The sequence below is a fragment of the Nannospalax galili genome, unplaced genomic scaffold (assembly GCF_000622305.1).
Source record: "Nannospalax galili isolate Female #2095 unplaced genomic scaffold, S.galili_v1.0 scaffold675, whole genome shotgun sequence".
Lineage (NCBI taxonomy): Eukaryota > Metazoa > Chordata > Mammalia > Rodentia > Spalacidae > Nannospalax > Nannospalax galili.
The window spans coordinates 2,257,566-2,280,270 of record NW_008337205.1 but is presented as its reverse complement, the minus strand read 5'-3'; the positions used below and the strand labels follow the sequence as shown (position 1 = coordinate 2,280,270).

Genomic DNA, 22,705 nt, shown 5'->3' with positions numbered 1-22,705 from the left:
TTCAGGTAGACTGGCTGGCCTATGTGCCTGCTGTTGTGTCTGGCTTTTTATGTGGGTGCTGGGGATCCAAACTCAGTTCTTTATGCCTGTGTGGCAAGGACTTTACCAATTTTACCAATTAAGCCATCCCTCCCAGCCCAGCCCCCTTTTTCTTTGAGAACGGGTGGTCTTGAACTTACTATGTAGCTGAGGATGACCTTGAATTTCTGATTCTCCAGCCTCCACCTCCCCAGTGCTGGGATTACAGGTGTGTGTCAATCTTCCCAGTTTATGATGGGGTGCTGGGGAGCCGAACCCAGGGCTTTGTGAATGCTAGGGAAGCACTCAACCTACCCAACTGAGCTACTTGCCCAGCCCATAACTTCCTTGAGCACCCTCCAGCATTGCTATCAATACCTTCCCCTCTCCTTTCTTCCCCTTCCACCTCTCCCCTCTCGTTCCTTCGCTCTCCTCCTCTCCTCCCCTATGTCTACTCCCCTTTGTCCTGCCCCAGGAATCTGCTGCTTTCAAGCCTTAATCCTTGCTGCCAACCCCAAGCATTCTGAACCCTCAAATTCACGAATGCTTCCATCCAGTGAAATATCCCTGCACTTCCTTGGGGAGCCACCTCCACAACTTCCTCAATCAAGTAGAGGAAAACTAAGCTAGAGAGAAAACGTGTAGCTCCAGGATCGCCCTCTTGTTGCCCCTCTACACACAACCGCCCTCCAAATTACCACACCCTCAGGACACGCCTCATCCCAGTTAATTAGGCACAGCCTCTACTTGGCCCTTCTCAGCTCTACCTGACAGCCTCTCCCCCGCCCTTGCTCAGAGCCCACAGGGCATCCAGACAGCCCCGGTAAGTATCATTGCCCAAAGCTCCTCTGGTAGGGCACAAGCAGCCGGACCAAAATTTCTAACCAGAAGACAAGTCTGCAACCTCAACAGCAGGCATCCTCAGAATTACAATCTCTGAGCCAGGCATGGTGTCACATCCCCATCATCACAGCACATGGGAGGGGGAGGTGGGAAGATCAGGAGTTCAAGGTCATGCTTAGCTGCATATTGAGTTTGAGTCCAGCCTGGATTACATAAAACATTGTCTGAAAAAAAGATGGGTGGCAGGGGAAGGGCCAGCGAGATGACTCAGTGGGTAAAGACACTTGCTGCCAAGCCAAATGACCTGAGTTCAATTCCAGGGTCTCGCATGATAGAAAAATAGAAATGATTCTTGTAGGGTATACCTTGACCACGTGTGTGATGTGGCATGCATGCACACACACACACACACACACACACACACTAAAAATTTTAAAGAGAGTAGCTGATGATGTAGCTCAGTTGGTAGAGTGATAAGCATTCTAGCATACACAAAGCCTTGAGTTCAATACCCAGCATCCCATTAAACCAGGTGTGATGACTCATGCCTGTAATCCTAGCACATGGGAGGTACAGGCAGGAAGATCGGAAGTTACAGATCATCCTCAACTACATAGAAAGTTGGAGGCAAGCCTGGACTATATAAGACCGTGTCTCAAAAATCACATCTCAAAGGTCAAGCCCACAGGAAGTCAAGCAAACCAGACAGGCAGGATAATGTGGACTCAGGAATAGGAAGCTTCCAGTGAGTTCTTGACTGTAAGGCAGGAGTCTCCCAAACCAACCTATCTTGTGGAAGAGAAGTCAGGGCTCCCCAGTGGGCATAACTGTTACTCCATAAATGGATGTTGTTGCTATGGTTACTGGTCAGGAAAAGGATCCAGAGGCAATTCAGCTCCTAGAAGCATATAGAGATGCAAGGCCCAAACCTGCCTATCTCTAATGTCTGCACACAGATCCAAGGGTTACCCTTATACACAGCTGGGCCCCCAACTCAGTGCATGTTTCCCCTACACCACCCAAGCTCCCCTTACTGCCTCTCCTATTCACAAGCACACCCTACATTAACTCAGAAATATTCGATATTTATTTCTTGATATTTGAATAATATTTTTACAAATTAAATAAACACAGTGAAGGGGAGTCTGTTTGACCGCAGGCCCAGTCTTGGGCTTCCGATGAGAGGTGACAAGAGGATAAAACGTCTCCTCACCAGCAACTCTTGCCTGATACCCCTGAACCCCTCCCGTGAACCTTCCTTAAGAGTGAGGTGGGGGCTTTCTGAGGATCTGGGGTTCCCCTGCCTAGAGGGGACTTCGGGCATCCTGTTTGAGGCCCTGCACTGGGTCTGAGTGGCAGGAAGTGTGGGAGCGCATGCGGCAGTGTCTGCGCCTCTCCTGCCTGCGGGCCAGCTCTCTTAGTTGTTTCCGGATGACCCAGAGCACCAGGTAGACCTCTCGCAGCATCTCAGCCTCTGGCGATGCCAAGGCTGACTGGCTCCTCAGCTGGGAGGAAATTGAGGCAGAACTCATAGAGGACTATAAGAGAAAGAGACATGTAGATGTCAACAGTGGGTGGAATGACTTGCAGATAAACAACAAGATCCACTTCCTCCATCAGATGGGCTAGGGCACCATCTCAGCCTATGTGTTAGGTGGTAATCTTTCCTATTGGCATGTTTAACCTAATAGTACATATTCTCTCCTGTCTCTCTGTCTCTTCTTCTCCTCCTCCCCCTCTCCCTCTCCTTCTCCCTCTTTCTCTGTCATTTAGAGATAGGAACTCAGGCTGGCCTAGCCGAGGATGGTCTTGAATTCCTGATCCTCCAGCCTCCATCTCCCAAGTGCTGAGATTACAAATGTATACCACTAGGCCTGGTTTATTTGATTCTAGGGAAGGAACCCAGACTTCAAGTATGCTAGACAAGCACTCTACCAGCTGAGCTACTTCCCCAGCCTATGTTGGTTTTGTTTGATTTTATCGCTCTTCTTTTTTTAGGTTTTGGTTTTTTGAGTCAGGGTCTCACTATGTAGCCCTGGCTGGCTTAGAACTTACTGTTTACACCAGGCTGGCCTTAAACTCCCAAAGATCTATCTGCCTCTGCCTCCCAAGTGCTGGTATTAAAAGCATGTGCCACCACGCCCAGCCCCCTACGTTGGTTTTTGATACACAGCCTCACTATACTGCCCAAACTGGCTTTGAACTCATAATCTTCCTGCCTCAGCCTCTGATTGCTGGGATTATAGGTATGAACTATCAATCCATCCTCATTTTCTCTTTTCTTTCTCTTTCTTCCCTTCCTTCCTTCTGTTTTGTTTGTTTTCTTGTTTGTTTTTTGGGACAGAGTCTCACACTGTTAGTCCATGCTAGCCTGAAACTCACTGTATAGCCTAGCCTGACTGCAAACTTGAAGCACTCCTTCTGCCTCCACCCACCCAAGTGCTGGGATTACAGGTGTGAGCCACCAGCCCCGTTTTTTCTTTTCTAAATTGGGTAACTGTAGACTGACATGCAGTTGTAAAAAGTTATAATAATAACAACTTTGTAGACTCTTCACTTAGCTTCTCTTAGTAAGAAAATTTTGCAAAACATAGGAGCTAAGAAGACAGCTCAGTGGGTAAAGTGCTGGATGTGCAGGCATGAGGACCTGAGTTCGGATCCCCCGCACCCATGTATAAAGTTGAGCATTGCAGTGCATGTCTGTAACCCCCGTGCCAGAGGGGTGGAGACAGGTGGATCCCAGGAGGCTCTTTGACCAGCCAGTCTGGCAGAAACAGCAAGCTCCAGGTTCAGGGACAGATGCTGCCTCAATAAATAAATAAATAAATAAATAAATAAATAAATAAATATGCTGCCTCAATAAATAAATAAATGTAAATAAATAATAAGTAAATAAGGTGGAGAGTGATAGAGAAAGATACTCAAAGCCGATCTCTGGCCTCCACATGAGCACATACATAGGTGAAAGCACCTGTGCAGACACGGATAGAGCAACAACATTGCTACACCACAAATGAGAAAGTAGTGACAGCAAACTACAAGCAAAGTTCAATGATGTATATGTGTGGAAAAATGTCATAATGAAACCCACTATTTTTGTATGCAAACTTAAAAAAAAAGGTTAAAAACCTACTATAACTGGGAATGGAGAGATGGCTCAGCAGTTAAGAGCACTGGCTGCTCTTGCAGAGGACTGGGGTTCAGTTCCCAGTACCTACATGGTGGCTAACAACCATCTATAACTCTAGTTCCAGGATTTTTGGTGCCCTCTTCCGGTTTCTGTGGGCACTGCATGCATGAGTACACTTACATACATTCAAGGTTGTATATCCAACATCCACAGTCAAGATTATCATAAGGATTGCTAATGTTGTCCTTTTAATGTGAAATTGCTCTCAAATCAGTGGGATTCCTTTTTTTTTTTCCTGGCAGTACTGAGGATTGAATCTGGGGCTTCATACATACTAGGCAAGCTCACTGAGCAGTTAATGTTGTCCTTTTAGAACCTGTCCCACCCTGTCTCTGGCCACCACTAAACCACTCACACATTCTGCATTTCACTGGTATATAGGGGCTGTGAATGTGGCTCAGTTGGTAAAGTGTTTGCCTAACATGCATGAAGCCCTAGGTTCAATCTCCAGCACTGTATAAACCAGTAATGGTGTTGCATGCCTGTAATCCCAGCACTTAGCAAGTAGAGCCAAGAGGATCAGGAGCTTAAGGTCATTCTCAGCTACACAGCAAGTTTGGACTACTTATGACCCTGGATTGTCATTCCTGCTCAAATGTCTTCAAGGCTCTTAATACTCTTAGGGCAAATTCAAATTCTACAACTTGGCCATCCATCCTTCCTTATACAAGTAGGTACCTGACTCCAGGAACACTTGGCCACACCACACACACACAAACACGCACGCACGCACGCACGCACGCACGCACGCACGCACGCACACACACACACACACACACACAGAGTTGCTCTTCTCTCTTCCTGGAACAGCCCTCCCACTCCTTCCTCCTCTCCTTAACTAGGCCTCACCAAGCCAAGAAAATTCCTTGAGGTCTCCATTTCCCTCTCTCTGTCTATGATGGCAACCTTAACGCCCCTTGCTCAGGTCTGAATGAGATGTCCTCCCTTGGTACCCATGGCCTTTCTACTTTCCATGTTACTCCCTTCAGGATACAAAGCCAACAAAGCCTATTATCCTGTCTGTGGCCACCCTGGTCTGATAAACCTTGGTCAGCATTGTCTTCAAAGTGCCTAGAAAGAGAAGCGGTGTTGGAAATGACTTAACAAGGGGCTGGAGGGAGGTAGGGATGTAGCTCAGTTGGTAGAACACTTGCCTAGCATGCATGAAGCCCTGAGTTCCATCCCCAGCACAGTCTAAACTACATGTGGCAGTCCATGCCTATAATGCCAGTAGTGACCAAATGGAGACAGAAGGATCAGGAATTCAAGGCCCAGGTTGGAGAGGTGGCTAGTTGGTAGAGTACTTGCCATGCAAACATGAGGACCTGACTTTGATCCCCAGAACCTGTGTTAAAAAGCCAGGCACCGGTCAGGCATGGTGGCGCATGCCTCTAGTCCCAGCACTTGAGAGGCAGAAGCAGGCGGATCTCTCTGAGTTCAAGGCCAGCCTGGTCTACATAGTGAGTTCCAGGAGAGCTGGGGCTATAGGGAGACCTTGCTTCAAAAAGAAAAAAAAAAAAAAAAAAAAAAAAAAAAAAAAAAAAAACCAAAAACAAAAAACAGGCACCATAGTACACTTGACTGTAATCCCAGTATTCCTACAGAGAAATGGGAGGAGGGGACAAAAGAATCTTCAGAAGCCCTCAGGCCAGCTAGCCTGTTACACACAACAGTAACCAACAAGAAACCCTATCTCAAAACAAGGGGGAGAGGCTGGAGCGATGGCTCAGTGGTTAAGAGCACCTGCTGCTCTTGCAGAAAACTGGCGTTTGGTTCCCGGCATCCATGTTGAATGGTTCTCATCTGCCTAGAACTCCAGCTGCAGGGGATCAGACACCTTCTTCTGGCCTCTGTGGGCACCCACACACATGTGGTATACACAGAGATATGCACACATAAATAATAATAAAAATAAAACTGAAAAAAAATGAGTTGGAAAGGTGAGGACCAACACCCAAGGTTGTCCTCTGGTTTCTACATGCATGCTGCGGCACATGTACGGCTGTACACAATCACATGAGCAGAGAGAGAGAAAGAGAGATTTTTTAAAGGGAATTCAAGGGGCTAGAGAGATGGCTCAGTGGTTAAGAGCACTGGTTCCTTCGTAGAAGACCAAGACTTGGTTCCAGGGGATACGACACCCTCTTCTGACCTTTGTGGGCATTGCATGCACAGGTGCACTTACACGCAGGCAAAACACTTATACATATAAAATAAAAATAATAAATAAAATTAAAAAAAATAACTGGGCATAGTGGTATACACCTTTAATCCCAGCACTAGGGAGGCAGAGGCAGGTAGATCTCTATGAGTTTGAGACCAGCCTGATCTACATAGTGAGTTCCAGTGGTTAAGAGCACTAGCTGCTCTTGAAGAGGACCCAGGTTTGTGTCCCAGCACCCAACGTGGCAGCTAACAACCACCTATAACTCCAGGGAATCTGATGCCCTCTCTGGCCTCTGCAGGCACTGTACTCAGGTGCTTATATGCACATACAGACACACACAGGCACATAATAAAAATAATAAAAATAAATAATTTTTTAAATGAATTTAAGGCTATCCTCAGCTACATAGCAAGTTCAAGGCAAGCCTGGGCTACACAAGACCCAATCTCAAAAAACAGTGGTGAGGGACAGATGGAGTGAGAAAGTCACTGGAATTTGGGAAGGATGGGGAGGCACTAACCTTCCACCTACACAATCTCCAGCCAGACTGCAGTGTGGAGAGCATCATCATGGAAACTGACTGGAAGACTGTTCGGGACAGCTGCAGCAGGGAGCGATTCTCATGGGGCAGTGCAGCAGGCCTTTCCTTGACAATGGTCAACATGCACGGTTCAGGTACCCCAGGGCATTCATCCAGGTCAGAGACCTCAGACTCCTTGTGAGGCTTGACCAACTTTACAGTGTCAAAGTTCATGGAGGTCTTCTCTGCTCCCTTCAATGGCTGTTTCTTGGCATGTTCTGGGATGACTAGCTTCTTTTCACATCTCCAGAACAGGACCTAAGAGAAAAGACATAGGGTGGGCAAAATGGCTCAGCAGGTAAAGGAGCTTGCTGTGAAACTCTGATAAGCTGAGTTTGATGCCTGGATCCCAGGATGGAAAAGAGAGAACTGATTCCTAAAAATTGTTCTCTGACCTTCATACTTGTGCCATGGTACCTGTGTGCCTGCACACATCACACACACACACACACACACACACACACACACACATATACACACACAATTACAACAATAGCAATAATAATAATAAAGAAATAAGACAAGGACTGGAGAGATGGCTCAGCAGTTAAGAGCATAGGCTGCTCTTGCAGAGGACCAGGTTCAGTTCCCAAACACCCGCATGATGACTGACCACCATCCATACAACTCCAGTCCCAGGGGCTCTGATGCCCTCTTCTGGCCTCCACAGGCATTGCAAGACATGAGTGCACTTACACATATGCAGGCAAAACACTCATACACATAAAAAGTAGTAAATATTTTTTTAATTAAAAAAAAAAGAGGGGTTGGGGATTTAGCTCAGTGGTAGAGTGCTTGCCTAGCAAGTGCAAGGCCCTGAGTTCGGTCCTCAGCTAAAAAACAAAACAAAACAAAACAAAAATTAAAAAAAGAAACAAGGCAGAGGACAGAGGAGAGACCACAGTAAAGGCAAGGAAGTTGGGGGTGGCTTTCCCACTCTTCCCCTAAACTCCTCTCTAGCCCTCCCAAGCCCCCACTTCCTGCCCTGACTTGTTAAACCACAAGAGGCCAAGAAGGTGGGACATCATGGTGAGGGTTATCATGGTCTAGAGGTCATGGACCAGAACTCCCATCCCATCATCATATGAACATCGTTGTAAAACTCACCCAGTTGCTCATCTTTTGCCAAACTCCCCCAACCCATTTCAAAAACCTTGTGACTACAGTCATCTTTCCAGAGGCCACAAGCCCAAAGGATGGGGCAGAGCCAGCATTTGGGGTGTTGACGGGGAAAGGCTGTCAGCCAGTGGCTACCACTAGGAGGAGATTTGTGGGTACTGAAGAGCTTCAAGTACAGTTTTGAAGGAAGAAATAAGAAATCCAAATGGGGTGTGCCCCCCAGTGACTTATGTCAGGCCCTTCCTCCCCTCCCTGGGACAGGGAGAGGAGTCAAAGTGGATGAGAACTTAGAGTGAGGGAATGTTCTAGATCATTGTGAGAGCTGCCTGGCCCCAACCCCCCAAGGCCCTTCTAAGACTTTAGAACCAATCATTGACAGCCTTGGTTCTTCTAACCCTGTATCCAAGATAAGGAAATGAATATTGATCAAGTGCCTTGGTGGGTTAGGCACTGTCTGTGGATTTTGCCAGGTAATCATAACATCACTTCAAGGTAGGTGTTCTGGTTAGTGAAGGCAAGAGTCATAAAATCAGCTGGGTATGGTGGCCTTTAACCCTAGCACTTGGGAGGCAGAAGCAGGTGGATCTCTGTGAGATTGAGGCCAGCCTCATCTACATAGGGAGTTCCAGGCCAGCCAGGGCTACATAGTGAGACTCTGTCTCAAAAAACAAAAATAAATTGAAAATTTTTTCACAAAAAATGAAGTTGAGCTAGGCATGGTAGTGGGCAATCCCAGCACTTGGGAGATGGAGGCAGGAGGATCAGGTGTTCAAAGCCAGCCTCCACAAGTTGGGGAAATGGCTCAGTCAGTAAAGTACTTGCCAAACAAGCATGAAGACCTGAGTTTAGATCCTTAGAACCCATGTAAAAAGGCCAGGTGTGGTGTTATACATACCTGTAACAACTAGCAGCATGGAGGCAAAGACAGGAAGATCCCTGGGGTTTGCTGGCCAGCCAGTCTAGATTAATCAGTGAGCTCCAGGTTCAGTGAGAGACCCTGTCTCAAAAAATACTGTGGAGAGTGATTGCAGAAGACACCCAGTGTCAATCTCTGGGCTCCACAATCATGTATGTGCACACATGTGCATGTACACACACACACACACACATACACACACACACACACACACACACACACACACACACACACACACACACACATCAAAGCCAGCCTTGGTTAGACAGTAAATTCAAGGCCAACCTTGGCTACACAAGACTCTGTCTCAAAAAACGAAAACAAAAGAACAGGACTGAGGAGATGTCTCGGTGGGTAAAGTGCTGTCATAGAAGACTATGACCATGACCCATGTAAAAACCAAAAGTAGTAGCACACATATTTGTAATCCCAGTTCTCCAGAAGTTTACAGGCCAGCTAGCGTGGCAACACAGAGTAAGCAAGACACATTGTCTCAAACAAGTGAAAAATAAGTACCAGCACCCAAGGTTGTCCTCTGACCTCCACATACAGACCATGGCACAGACATTCACGCACACATACACACACACACACACACACACACACACACACACAGGAACACAGACACACAGGAATACAGACACACAAACACACAGAAAACCACAAAGAGGAAGGGGCCAGGCACGGTGGTGCACACCTTTAATCCCAGCGCTCAGGAGGCAGAGGCAGATGGAACTCTGTGAGATCAAGGCCAGCCTGATCTCCATAGTGAATTCCAGACCACCTGGGGCTACAGAGAGACCCAAAAAGATTAAAAAAAAAAACCAAACAAACAGGGTTGGGAATTTAGCTCAGCGGTAGAGCGCTTGCTAGGCTAGAAGGTATACAGCCCCAAGCTGGGCATGGTGGAAACACACACATCTGTAATCCTAGCACTTAGGAGGTAGAGGCAGGGCAATCAGGAGTTCATGATTGTCAACTATTTAGCAAGTTGAAAGCCAGGCTGAGCTACATGAAACCTGGTCTCAATCATCAGGCCCTGCCCCCAAAAGGTAAAGAGCCCAATCCAGTTGGCTGCCAAGGACTTCAGAGTTCTCTAGTCACCAGAGAAGGAACAAACTCCGAGGCTCTAACTGCTGTCACCCTAATCCCCACTAGATGGGGTCCTTCTCCTTGGCTACTACTTTCTCCCTGGGATAACAGCCCAGGCTAACAGGGAGGAGCCTGTTCACCCACTGGGCCCAAGTCCTCAGGCAGCTGGGGGTGGGGTGGAAGCCACAGCGGCCTGCCAGGCCTGGCAAGGGCAACATGTGCCCAAGGAGTCTGGCCCACACCCAGTCTTGAGACAAGGGACCCATTCAAGGCTCCCTGCCCCGCCTCCAAGCAGCCACCCGGATCCAGCAGGCAGAGGGGACACGCTGGGAAGCTGGGGGTGGATCCTCACTCTCACCAAAGACTTCATTGTTCCTCCCACCTTCAACCACCAGCACGTGGGCAGACACCGCCCCCCACCTCTCCTCTGCCTGGCCTATCTGGCCTTCCCTGGGACAGGACCCATTTCTGTACCACTGTCAACCAATTCGCCAGTGTGTTAGACCAGGGATCTTCAGAGAAACTAGGAGGGTACCCACGCAGGCCTGGACACAAGCAACAACACACCAACCTCTACATTCAAGTTTCTTCAGACTTTTAAAATTATAATTATTATTTTAATAACAACCTGAATCCCAGAAGTTGAAGATACTGTCCATATAGGCACCCCCGCCCTGGGCAGAGGGAAGGGGGCACTTGGAGGGAATGAGGTTGGGGTAGGGAATCTGCCAGGGAACCTCCAAATATTCCCAAACCATCTACTGCTGGGGGGGGGGGCTCCCCAGAACACTGATACCTAGGGAAGAGGGGAACTAAGTTCTCTCATGAATGAGGAGCTCCAAATAAACACTCCCTCCTGAGCTCCCCCTCATCCATCGAGGCCTGGGGTATGGGGAGGCCAGGTGGGAAGGGATAGGCCAATACTGAGCCTTTGACTCCCATCCCTAGGGATTGGGGGCTTCAGGGTGGGCATTAAAGCTACATAGGAAGAGGGGGCAGGCAGCTGGCACAACACCTAGCAGCAGGGGCAGCCCCCAAAGGCACATTGTGAGGGAAAAGAGGCTCAGACGGAGGGCCCGTTGGGTGCTGGGGGCCCAAGCCGTGGGAGCCCTGAGGATGGCAGCTGGGCCAGCTGCTCTGGGCTGGCCAGGGCACGTAGCAATCCATTCTCCTGCTCCAGCGCAGCATTCCTCTCTGCCAGGTCTCGGATCTGCTCTTTTAGTATCTCTACCTCTTCTCGCACAGCAAACATGAGGTGGGACTTCACCAAGTCCTTGGGGGTGGGGAGAACCCCGGGAACAGACAAAGTGTCAGGAATCCTAGGTCATCACCAACCGCATCCCCTTGCCCCAGTGCCATGAAAGAGTGCTCCCCTGTGCCCAAAGGAAAGGGGGAACATGGCACAGAGAAAGGAGGCCCCGGGAGAGGGCAGGTGGCAAGGATGAGGGGCAGGACTCACAGACACAAGGGTTAAAGGAAGTCAAGGGTTGAGGCAGGGGTGAACAAGGGACTGGAGTTTGTACTCCTGAGTAATGGGAGAGATGGACAGAGGGGCTATAAGGGGCCTCCTGAGACCAAGACATCTTCTTACCATGGCTTGTTCGATCTTGTTGTCAATGCCAACCAGGCTCCCGGAACCACTGGAGAGACACAGGGAGGAAAGTGAGCAGGAGGAGGAGCCCCAAGTTGGGGCAGCTGTGTTGCTGCCTTCCCAGGTGCCCCTCCCCTGTACCTGTGACAGTAGAGAATCAGAGGAAGGAGGCTTTTGTCCATCCCCCAGCGGGATGGTTGCTGCCCAGGCCCCCCTAAGCCCCGGTGGGGAGGAGGTCCAGGCGCCCCACGGATGGGGGATGTCCCCCGTGGAGAGCATGGGGAAGACACACAGCCCCTTTTTCGGGGTGGCCCTGGTGCCATCCCCACCACTCGCGTCTCGTAAGATGATACCAAGGACTTGACAGAGACCCCTGGCTGGGACATCCCAGAGGCAAGAGTGGTCAGTGCCTCCTCCTCCCCAATAGGGAGAGGGCTGTATCAAAGGGAATGCCTGGGGGGCTCAGAGCCCCCCTGGGCAGAGTGGAGTCCTGCGGGTACCAGGCAGGCAGAGAGGAGACAGGGCCTACTGGGGTGCTGGCCTGAGATATACACCCCGCCCTGCCTCAGAGCAAGGCGCAGCTGCTATTGGCTCCTCAGGGACACGGGGACCCCCTCCCTTGGCTCCAGAGTGGGCGGGAATTCCCAGACACACATGGTCTGTGCCAGCGTCCCCTGCTCACCCTGGCACCAATCCCAGATTAGAGGGGAGGGGGCGGCGAAGTCAGCTGGTGGCTGTGGGATGGAGGAACAACTATGGGACAAGGGGGCTGGCATGGGGAGGGGCTTGAAGGTGAGGCCCTAGGAAGACTGTCCCTACCTACGCCTCCCTACTTGCCCACTCTGGGCTAACCTTGGCCTCTCTTAGTTTCTAGAAAGGGAACAGACATAGGGAGAAGGGATCATAGACGTATTTATGAGCACACACCCCCAGACACAAAACATACACATCCTAAGTGCTCTTGGGGCCTGGGCCTGAGGGTCTCCCACTTCCTACATCGAAGAGCGAACTAGGAATGGTTACCATGGCAACAGAAACAGCCATGCTAGAAGCCCTGTAAATCAAAGACAACTCATATGAGATCCGAGTCCTGGGTGTGGGTTCTTGGAGGGAGCCAAAAGTTAAAGGGAAGCAGGAAGATGAGGCTGCAAGTGGGCGGTGGAGAGGCGAGCAGGGACTTTTTAAAGAGAATTAGGAGGGGAGTGATCAGTGAGCTGTATGGAGCAGGTCTGGCTGCAGTTTGTTAAGTGGCCACCAGAGGGAGACTCAGACCTGGCTCAAATGCCCCAGGGCTCAAGCTCCTGGTTAGTACCAGTTTGGTCCCAGAGTCTGGTTTTCCCTCAAGCCCCTGAGGTTACCCAGGGCTTGCTAGGGTCTTCTTGCCTTGCTCCCTCTCCAAAGCCCCTTCTTTCACCACCAGTGGTGGGCCCCCAGGTTCTTACCTTAGTCACCTAGCCTCTCCCCTGCTCCCCCTGGCATAGCAGGGGTCTCCAGCCCTGTCCCCTCTCAGAGTCAGGGCCCCACTAGGCTCCATTTATATATTTCTGGCTCATAGTCCCTCCCCTGCTGGCTGTCAGCTACAACTTGCCTTCCTACAGGGGGACCTGTACTCAGTCCAAGGTGACCCTTGCATGAGACTATGCTGCCAGAAAGGGAGCTGGGAATTTTCCATTTCCTGGTCAGGCTCTGGGTGCAGGAGGCACTGACAGGTAGAGCAACCAAGCAGGTGACCAAGCCAGAGACAGCAGGATACTAGTGATGAAGGACACCTGGGGCTTCCAAAAGAAGAGGACAGAGGGGATGTTTAAGAGTGGGAGGCCAGGGTGTGTGAGATGGTTTAGTGAGGTAAAGGTACTTGCTGTCAAGCCTGACGACCGGAGTTTGTTCCCCAGACCCTACATGGGAAAAGAAGAGAGCCTCTCTTTAAGAGAGCCCCTCTCTCAAGTTGTCCAATGAACTCCTCTCCCCCCCCCTCTCTCTCCCTCTCTCTCTCACACACACACACACACACAAATTTTACAAAAGTAATGGAGGGTTACCTAGCCTGTGTTAAAATAATTTTCAAACTATTTCAACCCACAACACCTAGGCAGAGACTAGGTTAGAGCAGAAAAACCCAACACCTTCAGTGTAGTACATACAGACACCAAAGATGCACAGACACACAAGTATAGAAATGTTGACCCTGCTTGGCAGACACTTAGAGTCAAGATGCCAAGTTAAATTGTCTACTCTCACCAGAAATAAAGGAATAACACAAATTAACACAACAAACATTTGCTGGCTGATAGATGGCGATCTTGCATTTGTCTAACTCGGTGGAGGTTTTGAAGCACTTCCCTTACGGCATTCTAGCCTTAACACTTGAAGGGCCGGGGTCTCTGGCTAGTCAGGCTTTCCCTTTGATAACACCCAAGTGAGGGGCTGTAAGCATTACATTGGAGTTCTTAGGCAGGATCTGGGACAGGATCAGCCAGTGCCATAAGCCCCTAAGCAACTTCATGTGGATGGGAATAAAATATCCTCTTTCCTGTGACTTATTACCATGGTCCCGAAAACTGTCATGACTTCTAATTTGGGCTGTGACTTCAAATGTGCATGGCAACCCCACTGGGGTTGTTCAGTGTACAACATGCACAGCTGGAGACAACAGCCCCGCAGGACTCCTGGGTTCTGGGGTGACAGCATCCCTAGTCTTTTTGCCTTTGAAGGTCAAATCCAAGTTTCAACAGGAGGATCAGAGGAAGACAGGACATCTGGAAGAGTGGAGGAGGTTCAGATCCTGGGGAAAGCAGCCACCCTTCCTCCCTGCATATGCTCTGGGAGCCCTTAGAGGCTGGGCCTGAAGCCAAGAACATGTCATCCAGCAATCCTGTCTACACTCTCTCCCGGATCTGGATCTGTGGTGGGGGAGGGGCTGGCTCCTTGCCCCACTTGGGTGAGCTGTCCCTGCCTCCTGTCTTAGCAAAAGGACATTGTAAGGACCATTATTACCTCCTATTCTCTTAGGACACACACATTCCAACAGGAGAGAGTGTGACTTCAGGTGAGACCCAGGCTCATGGACTGACTGAGTGACCTTGGCCATATTTCTAAAATCTTTTCCACTCTCCTTTCTTTCCTCTGGAAGGTGGGGAATTGTGGGATTGCTATTACAATTGCACAAGATAAGGGGGGAGGGGGCAAGGGAGAAGAAGCAAGATGGCTCAGAGATGGCTCAGCCAGTACAGACGCTTGCCCACCAAGCTTGATGACCTGAGCTTGATCCCTGGAACACACATGGTGGAAGGAGGGAACTGACTCCCACAAGATGTCCTCTGACCTCCATGGCACACATGCTAACACGCACATAAATAAAGAAAAAAAATTAAGTTAGCAGGGACTGGGGAGATAGCTCAGTTGGTAAAGTCACAGGAGCTTGAGAACCTGAGTTTGAGCCCCAGAACCCAAGTAAAAAAGCCAGGTGTGCCAGTTGTAGGGGCACATGCCTTTAATTCCAGCACTCAGGAGGCAGAGGCAGACAGATCTCTGTAAGATTGAGGCCACTCTCGTCTACACAGCAAGTTCTAGACCAGCTGGGGCTACAGGGAGACCCTGTCTCAAAAAGACCAGACAAAACAAAGAAAACAAAAAACAAAATTTTAAAGAAAAAGGGGGGAGGGGCCAGATGGGTGTGGTGGCATACGTCTCTAATCCCAACACTCGGGAGGCAGAGGCAGAGGCAGAAGGCAGGCGGATCTCTGTGAGTTCAAGGCCAGCCTGGTCTACATATTGAGTTCCAGGCCAGCTGAGGCTACAGGGAGACCCTGTCTCAAAAAGGGCAAAAAAAAAAGGGGGGGGGTGCCTGGAGAAATGGCTCAGAAATGGTTAAAAGCACTTGCTGCTTCCGCAGAGGACCTGGGTTCAGTTCCCAATACCCACTAGCAGCTAACAATAGCCTGTAACTCCAGTTCCAAGGGATCTGACATCTACTTCTGGCCTCCTCTGTGGACATGCACACATATGGTACATACATGCTGACAAAACACTCATACACACACACACACAAAAAGAAAAAAAGTCAGGGCATGGTGGTGCACTCAGGATGCAGAGGCAGGTTAGAGCTCTTAAGATGGAGGCCAGCATAGTCCACATAGTGAGTTCCTGGCAAACTGGGGCTACAGGGAGACCCTGTCTTAAAAAAAAGGGGAAGGGTTTTGGTATGTACCTTAGTGGTAGAAGATTTTCATAGCATGTGTGGAGCCCTAGGTTCAGTCACCAGTATCCTCCCTGCCCTGCCAATTTTTTTTTTTTTTTAAACCAGGCATAGTTGACATACATTTAGTCCCAGCACTCAGGAAGTAGAGGCAGGTGGATCTCTGTGAGTTTGAGGCCAGCCTGGTCTGCATAGAGTTCCAGGTCAGCCAGAGCTACATAGTGAGACCTTGTCTCAAACAAACAAACAAACAAACAAACAACAACAACAAAAAAAGCTGGATCCAAAGAAAGGCAGTAGATAATATATCTTTTCTAACTCAAGTCTTTGAGATTGGTTTCCTACAAGGCTTTGAACCACTACCTGGGCATCCATCCATTCACTCATTCATCCTAACCAAACACCTCCTATCCTCTATGGTATCACAAAAAAAAAAAAAAAAGAAAGAAAAGAAAAGAAACCAGGAGCATATAATCTGAGTTCACTAGGCACCCTCTTTTCCCATCCCAAATTGAAGGACTGGTAAGGCATCCCCAGCTCCCCAGTTGGACTCCCAACACTTCACATCACAGCTTATGCTCCCTCTGAAAAGGTGGGTCTCATGCCCCTTGGACCCTGGTCTTCTAGCTGCAGGAGACTCACCAGACAGGTGAGTGGGGTCTACCCACCCTATTCCTAGTGGGGAGAGAGTGGCCCAACCCAAACCCGCTGGTCCAGCAGGGTGGGGCATGAGGGGCTGGGTTGGGCCAGAACCCCAGAGCCTTGGAGGCTAGGAGACCAAAGTGGAGACTGGGAGCCCAACCGGTCAGACTAGGGTGTGTAGAGGGGGTGGGACAGAGGGAGGGAGGGGACCAGGCAAAAGGCTGGTGCTGTGGAGGCCCCAAGGGGCAAAACTCTCTGTGACAGAGAAAGCTGGAGGCTGGGTTGAGAAAAGGGTAGAGGAGGGACATGGAGCTTTCTTGCCAGGGAACCTCCCAGATAGGAGGGGGAAGGGTGGGAAGTGCTGAGAATAGCAGCAGAGGGGGGCAGGTGACTCTCTGGCCCTGGCAGACCTCACACCTCATACATTCCTGAGAGCCAGCTGGGAGGGAGCTCAGAAGCACCCTGCCTTGCCCTGCCCTGTCCTGCCTTGCACCAGCCCCTTGCCTTCCAGCTCCTGGCTGCCCCTGTCTCCTTTCATTTTAGAGTCCCCAAGCTTCCCCTGTGACTCTGGCCTCTTTTTCTATAAGCCTCAATCCTGGAAGCGGGGTGGCGCCACCTAGGGACAAGGTGGGACGGAGCGGCTGATTCCTCCTACACACACACTCACCCAACTCATGCAGTCCCATCCCTCAAGGCCTTCCTGACAGGAAGTCCCTCCCCTCAAGGGCCTCCAACAGGAAGTCCCACTTCTCCAATAAAAGTGGAGGGTGGCTAGCCCTTCTCCCCAGCTCCTATCGGCCTGCCCACTGCAAGAAACCAGCAGCCTAGGCGTCAGACTTGGCCAACATTCCTACGAATGTTGAAACCCAAAATCCTGCAGCCAAATGAGGCATTCGCCCCTAATGGGCAAGACCAGCAATACTGTTCTGCCAGGCATTGCATAGCAGGGCTCCAACTCCATGACTTTGGCCAACTCCTCTGTTCCTGCTGGTCATACTCTCCCAGGGCAGGAACAGAACTTTAGATCAATTCCTTCCTTCCTTCTTCCCTTCCTCTTCCCTCCTTCTCTTAAAAAAAAAGGTCTCATATCCCAGGTTGGCCCTAACACTTTCTATGTAGCTGAGGATGACCTTGTATTTCTGTTCCTCCTACCCCATCACCCCAGTGCTAGTGCTGGGATTATTTACATGTACCACCCCCACCCTTGGTTTATGCAATGTTTATGATCTAGGGCTTCATACATGCTAGGTAAATCTACCAACTGAGCTACAACCCCAGCTCTCCCCACACACAACTTTTTTTGGTTGTTTTGTTTTGAAACAGGGCCTGTAGTTCAAGCTGTCCTGGAATTTACTATGTAGCTGAGGCTAGCCTTGAATCCATGGTGATCCTCATGTCTCAGCCTCCTAAATGCTGTATTACAGGCTTGAGCTACCCCCACCTTTTTTGAGACCAGGTCTCCCATTGTAGCTCAGGCTGGCCTTGAACTTCAGATAGCCTCCTGCTTCCACCTTCTGAATGTGAGATCATAGGTGAGTGCCATGCCACCACACCAGTCAGGCAATACTTTCTTAGTACCAGAAATCTTGAGCCCAGGCTAGGTGTGGTAGCCCACACCTTTTTAAATCCTAGTAATCAGGAGGCAGAGACTATAAATTTAAAGCTAGCCTGGTCTGCACAGCAAGTTCTAGGCCAGCCAGTATTATATAGTGGTACCTTGTCTCACCCCTCCCCCCCAAATAAAATAAAATAAAATAAAATAAAAAGAACAGCTGGAGTGCTGGCTCAGTGGTTGCTCTTACAGAGAGGACCCACGTTAGGGTCCCAGCATCTACATGGTAGCTAACAACCATCCATAACTCCAATTCCAGGGGATCCGATGCCTTCTGCTGGCCTGATGAGCAGTGCACAAGTGCACCTATATACATGCAGGCAAAACACTCATACACATTAAAAAAACAGGAACAAAAACTTGGTCTTACTATGTATCTCAGGCTTGCCCTACAGTAGTCTATGTGGGACTCTAAGGATGTTATGCAACCATGGTGGGCTTTAATGTCCTTTCCCTGTTGTTGGTTGGAGCAAAGAGCGATGAAGTTGGGAAGGTACTTACCTATTCTTCCCATTTCTTTTTGAAACAGTTTCACATAGTCTAGACTGGGCTCCGAGTCCTGATCCTCCTCCCTCTACCTCCCAGTTACTGGGATGACAAGGCATATACCACCACACCTGGTTTATGCAACTCTAGAGATTGAACCTAGGGCCTCATGCATGCTAGGTGAGCACTCTCCCCCTTGAGCCACAGCCCCAGCTGTCTCCCCACCTCTTCTCTATTCTTGTCTCTAGCACACTTGCCAATGGATTCCTAAGGCCGGCCCAGTGATCTCTAAATCTGCCAAGACCTCTGGAATCTGTCAACAATGACTCCCTTCAAACTCTAAAAGACTCTCTGCCTGAAGTCTGAAGCCAAGAAGTTCCACCCAGCTCGCTCCCCAGTGAGGGAGTGGGTCCCAAGTCAACTTCATCAGTGGCTATGCCCCGGCCAGGTCTCTCTTTAAGAGGTCCTCTCCAAGTTCACCTACGGAGAAGGACATCAGGCAGAGCCATGCCGCTATGACACTGGGTGTCACCCTTGTGTCCCTTACCACACGGAAGGAGCCCACCTACCTGTCGTCATCACTGTCCAAGTGACCACTGATGGCAAGCATGGAGCGGGCCAGGCTGAGGCTCTGGGCTGCTGCGGCTCCAAAGGGGTCTGGAGACTTGTGGACAAGGCTGGCATCGAAGTAGAGGGCTGGGGAGTTGGGGCGGGAGTCAAGTGGGGGTACCTGGAGGCAGAGAGGTGGTAATCATCACATGGGGTGTCGGCTGGGGACGTAGCTTGGATGGCAGTGTGCTTGCTTAGTGTACACAAAGCCCTGGGTTCCATCTATAGCACTGCGGTAAAATAGAATAAAATGGAGGGGGCAGGTAGGGATGTGGCTTGGTGGTAGAAGCCTTGCTTAGCATGCACAAGGCTCCAGGTTCCATCTACAGCATGAGAGAGAGAGACAGACAGACAGACAAAAAGAGACAGACACACAGAGACAGGGTAGCATGTGAAGGGCCCTGGATTCCATTCAGAGAGGGAGAGAGAGAGAGAGAGAGAGAGATACAGAGAGAGAGAGAGAGACACAGACAGAGAAAAAGAGAGAGACACACAGAGAGAGAGAGACACAGACACAGAGAGAGACACACAAACGCACACACACACACACAGAGAGAGAGAGAGAGAGAGAGAGAGAGAGAGAGAGAGAGAGAGAGTAGCTACCTTACCAGTTGCCCTTGTCTGGGTTCTTTCTCCCTCTAGATTTCTAAGGATTCAGGAGTCCTATCTCTGAAGCCCTTCCCTATTCCTGTCTTGCTATAAACAGTAAGCAGGTACTAGGGGTATAGGGGTGTTATAGTAAGAACTGGAGTATCAGAGAAGGGCATCCCTTCATGTCCTCAGCCAGGGCTCCTAATTAGAGGTTGCTCTATTTAGACATGGTCTTTTTTTTTTTTTTAAGATTTTTTTAAGATTTATTTTTATTTTTAATTATGTGTATGTGCACAGGAATGCAAATGCCCGCAGAAGCCAGAGACTTCAGATCTCCCTGGAATTGGAGTTACAGGCAGTTGTGAGCCACCTGATATGGGTGCTAGGAATTGGGATTTGAATTCAGGTCCCCTGGAAGAGCAGTATATGCTCTTATCCACTGAACTATCTCTCTAGCCCATGAGTGTCTTTTTTGATCTAGGGTCTCAAGTAGCCAAGGCTGGCCACACACTGACTATGTAACCAAAGATGACCTTAAACTCCTGATCCTCCTGCCTCTATCTCCCAAAGGCTAGGATTATAGGTGTGTACCACCATGCCTGGTTTACGAGATGCTGGAGAGTAAACCCAAGGCTTTCTGCATGCTAGGCAAAGCACTCTGTCAACTGAGTTATACACACACACACACACACACACACACACACACACACACACACACACACACAGAGCTTTTTTTTAATTTTTGAGACAAGCTCTCACTATATAGCCTAAGCTAACCTGGAACTTGCTATGTAGCCTAGGCTGGTCTTGAACTTGCCACCCTCCTGCCTCTGCTCCCCCATAATTGTATAACTTCTTATAACCACAAAAATGTCACTTCCTTAAGGAGACACTTCCCCACCATTCACTAATCCACTCAACAGTTTAAAAACATTTTTTTAGAGTATCTAATATCTGAAAATAAAGTATTTATCATGTCTCTCCTGCTAGGAGGGAAGTTTGTTCTGTGGCTATTTGTAGAATGAAAGAATCCTTAGACTACTAGTTCTCCACACCCCCTGGTCCATGCTAACCTCTTCTCTCAAATTTCTCAGGGCCTCAGGTGAAGTTGAGTTGGGAGTGGGGGTGACAGGAACAGGATAGAGGCCTCAGTAAGGCCCCTGGAGAGGCCCCAGCTTCTTGGAAAAGTCAAGAGCAGAGTACAGTGGTTAGAGGGACAAAGCACAGGAAAGGGGTCCAGTGGTGCCCTTGCCCCCCTTCAGTCTCCCCTGGGCTCTTTTTTTAAAAAATATTTTATTTATTTATTTTTTTATTTTATGTGTACGAGTATATTGCCTGCATGTATGTGAGTGCACCCGTGTCGTGCAATGCAGCGGAGGTCAGAAGAGGGCTTTGGATTCCCTTGGAACTGGAGTTAAGGACGGTTCATAGCCGCCATGTGGGTGCTGGGAATCAAACCCGGGTCCTCTGCAATAGCATTCAGTGCTCTTAACTGCTAAGCCATCTCTCCCCCCTCCCCTGGGCTCTTTTAGAGCCATGGGACTGTATGAAGGAGACAAACTTTGGGGCAGGGAAACAGCAACAGTCATAGGCACACAGGAAATGATCAGCACACGATGGAAGGAAGGAAGGGGGGGGGTTGCGGACACTGTGGGGAGAAAGGCAGGGTCTAACAAACTTAAAGGAGGCTCAGGGTGAGCCTAAAAGTACAACGCAGAGGGCTGGTGAGATGGTTCAGCCAATAAAGGAGGTTGCCATCAAACCTAAGAGCCAGAGTTTGATCCTTGGGACCCACATGGTGGAAGAAAAGAACCAACTCCCAAAAGTTGTCCTCTGACCTCCACATGCACACTGTGGCATGTGCATGCCCACACACATTTACACACACACACACACACACACACACACACACACACACACACACGCCATTAACAAATAAACTTACCCTAAAAGAACCTGGGGACCAGGCAACTGCAGCTTGCCCAGGGGGCTAAATGAAAGAACTCCAGAAAAATGGGAAATGGGGGTCATGAGATGGGGAGTTTGAGGCCAGAAGGTAGGAGAGCCAGTCCTGACCAGTTCTAACAGGGCCTGGGTTCAGGATATTTTTACATTGTGGTTTGAGCTCATGGCCAGGAAGGGGACAGAACCCTCATCCTCACACTCCCTGCCCTTCCTTGGCAGCCAAGGTGTTATTTTCTTCTCTGGGGCAAAAGTATCCAACTCTCCCATCCCTAACTCCTGACCCAACCCCCAACACACACACACACACACACACACACACACACACACACACCACACACCCCAGGGACCCAGGCATCCTGCCCCCAGCCCAGGCTTGTGGGTTGGTTCCTCTTTTGGAAACCGGAAGCAGAAAGAGCAGAGAATTTAACTCTTGCCCTCCTGTTTCCCACCTCCTTCCCACTCCATGCATGGTTGGTGAGATCACCCCAGCAATCACTCTTGGAGAAGTCACTGTATAGGGGACTAAGATGACTAAGGGTAATATGTGCCTCCCCCCTCATACACACACACACACACACACACACACACACACACACACACACACACACACACACCCCACCACCCAGTAAACTCAGATAAACTGGTCTGCAATGAGGGAGAAGATGGTGGCTGTTGGGAAGATCCAGAGGCATGCCTACCTTTTATGGCTGCCCCAAAACCCTGGTAGCTCCTCCCCTTGGGGGCCCAGCCAGCCACCCAGCTGGGGCCTCCACCCTCATCACCTGGAGCCAGAGAGGTAAATGCTCAAGTAAGCAGGCTACATATGTCACAGGCTTTATGGAAACAGTCAAGGCCAAGGGCAACAAGTTAAATTGGGAAGATCCAGAGGCATGCCTACCTTTTATGGCTGCCCCAAAACCCTGGTAGCTCCTCCCCTTGGGGGCCCAGCCAGCCACCCAGCTGGGGCCTCCACCCTCATCACCTGGAGCCAGAGAGGTAAATGCTCAAGTAAGCAGGCTACATATGTCACAGGCTTTATGGAAACAGTCAAGGCCAAGGGCAACAAGTTAAAGGCCACAGAGAGAGAGA

General features: G+C 49.7%; 1 protein-coding gene across 5 annotated transcripts in view; it reads right to left on the bottom strand.

The window, feature by feature from the left end:
* Nucleotides 1-1,984: 1,984 nt before the first annotated feature.
* Nucleotides 1,985-22,705, bottom strand: part of LOC103733520 (TSC22 domain family protein 4) — a 22,999-nt gene continuing 2,278 nt past the window's right edge. For 4 of the 5 annotated variants that reach the window (XM_029563197.1, XM_029563198.1, XM_008832360.3 and 1 more), the window contains exons 3-5: nt 19,021-19,181; nt 11,517-11,565; nt 10,504-11,198 (exon numbers count right to left, since the gene is read on the bottom strand). In XM_029563197.1, the coding sequence (XP_029419057.1) occupies nt 10,989-11,198; nt 11,517-11,565; nt 19,021-19,181 (420 nt within the window). In that variant the 3' untranslated portion in view covers nt 10,504-10,988. Of the gene's footprint in view, nt 2,400-6,738; nt 7,057-10,503; nt 11,199-11,516; nt 11,566-19,020; nt 19,182-22,705 lie in introns of those variants that run through there. The other variant, XM_029563199.1, reaches the window with a different exon arrangement.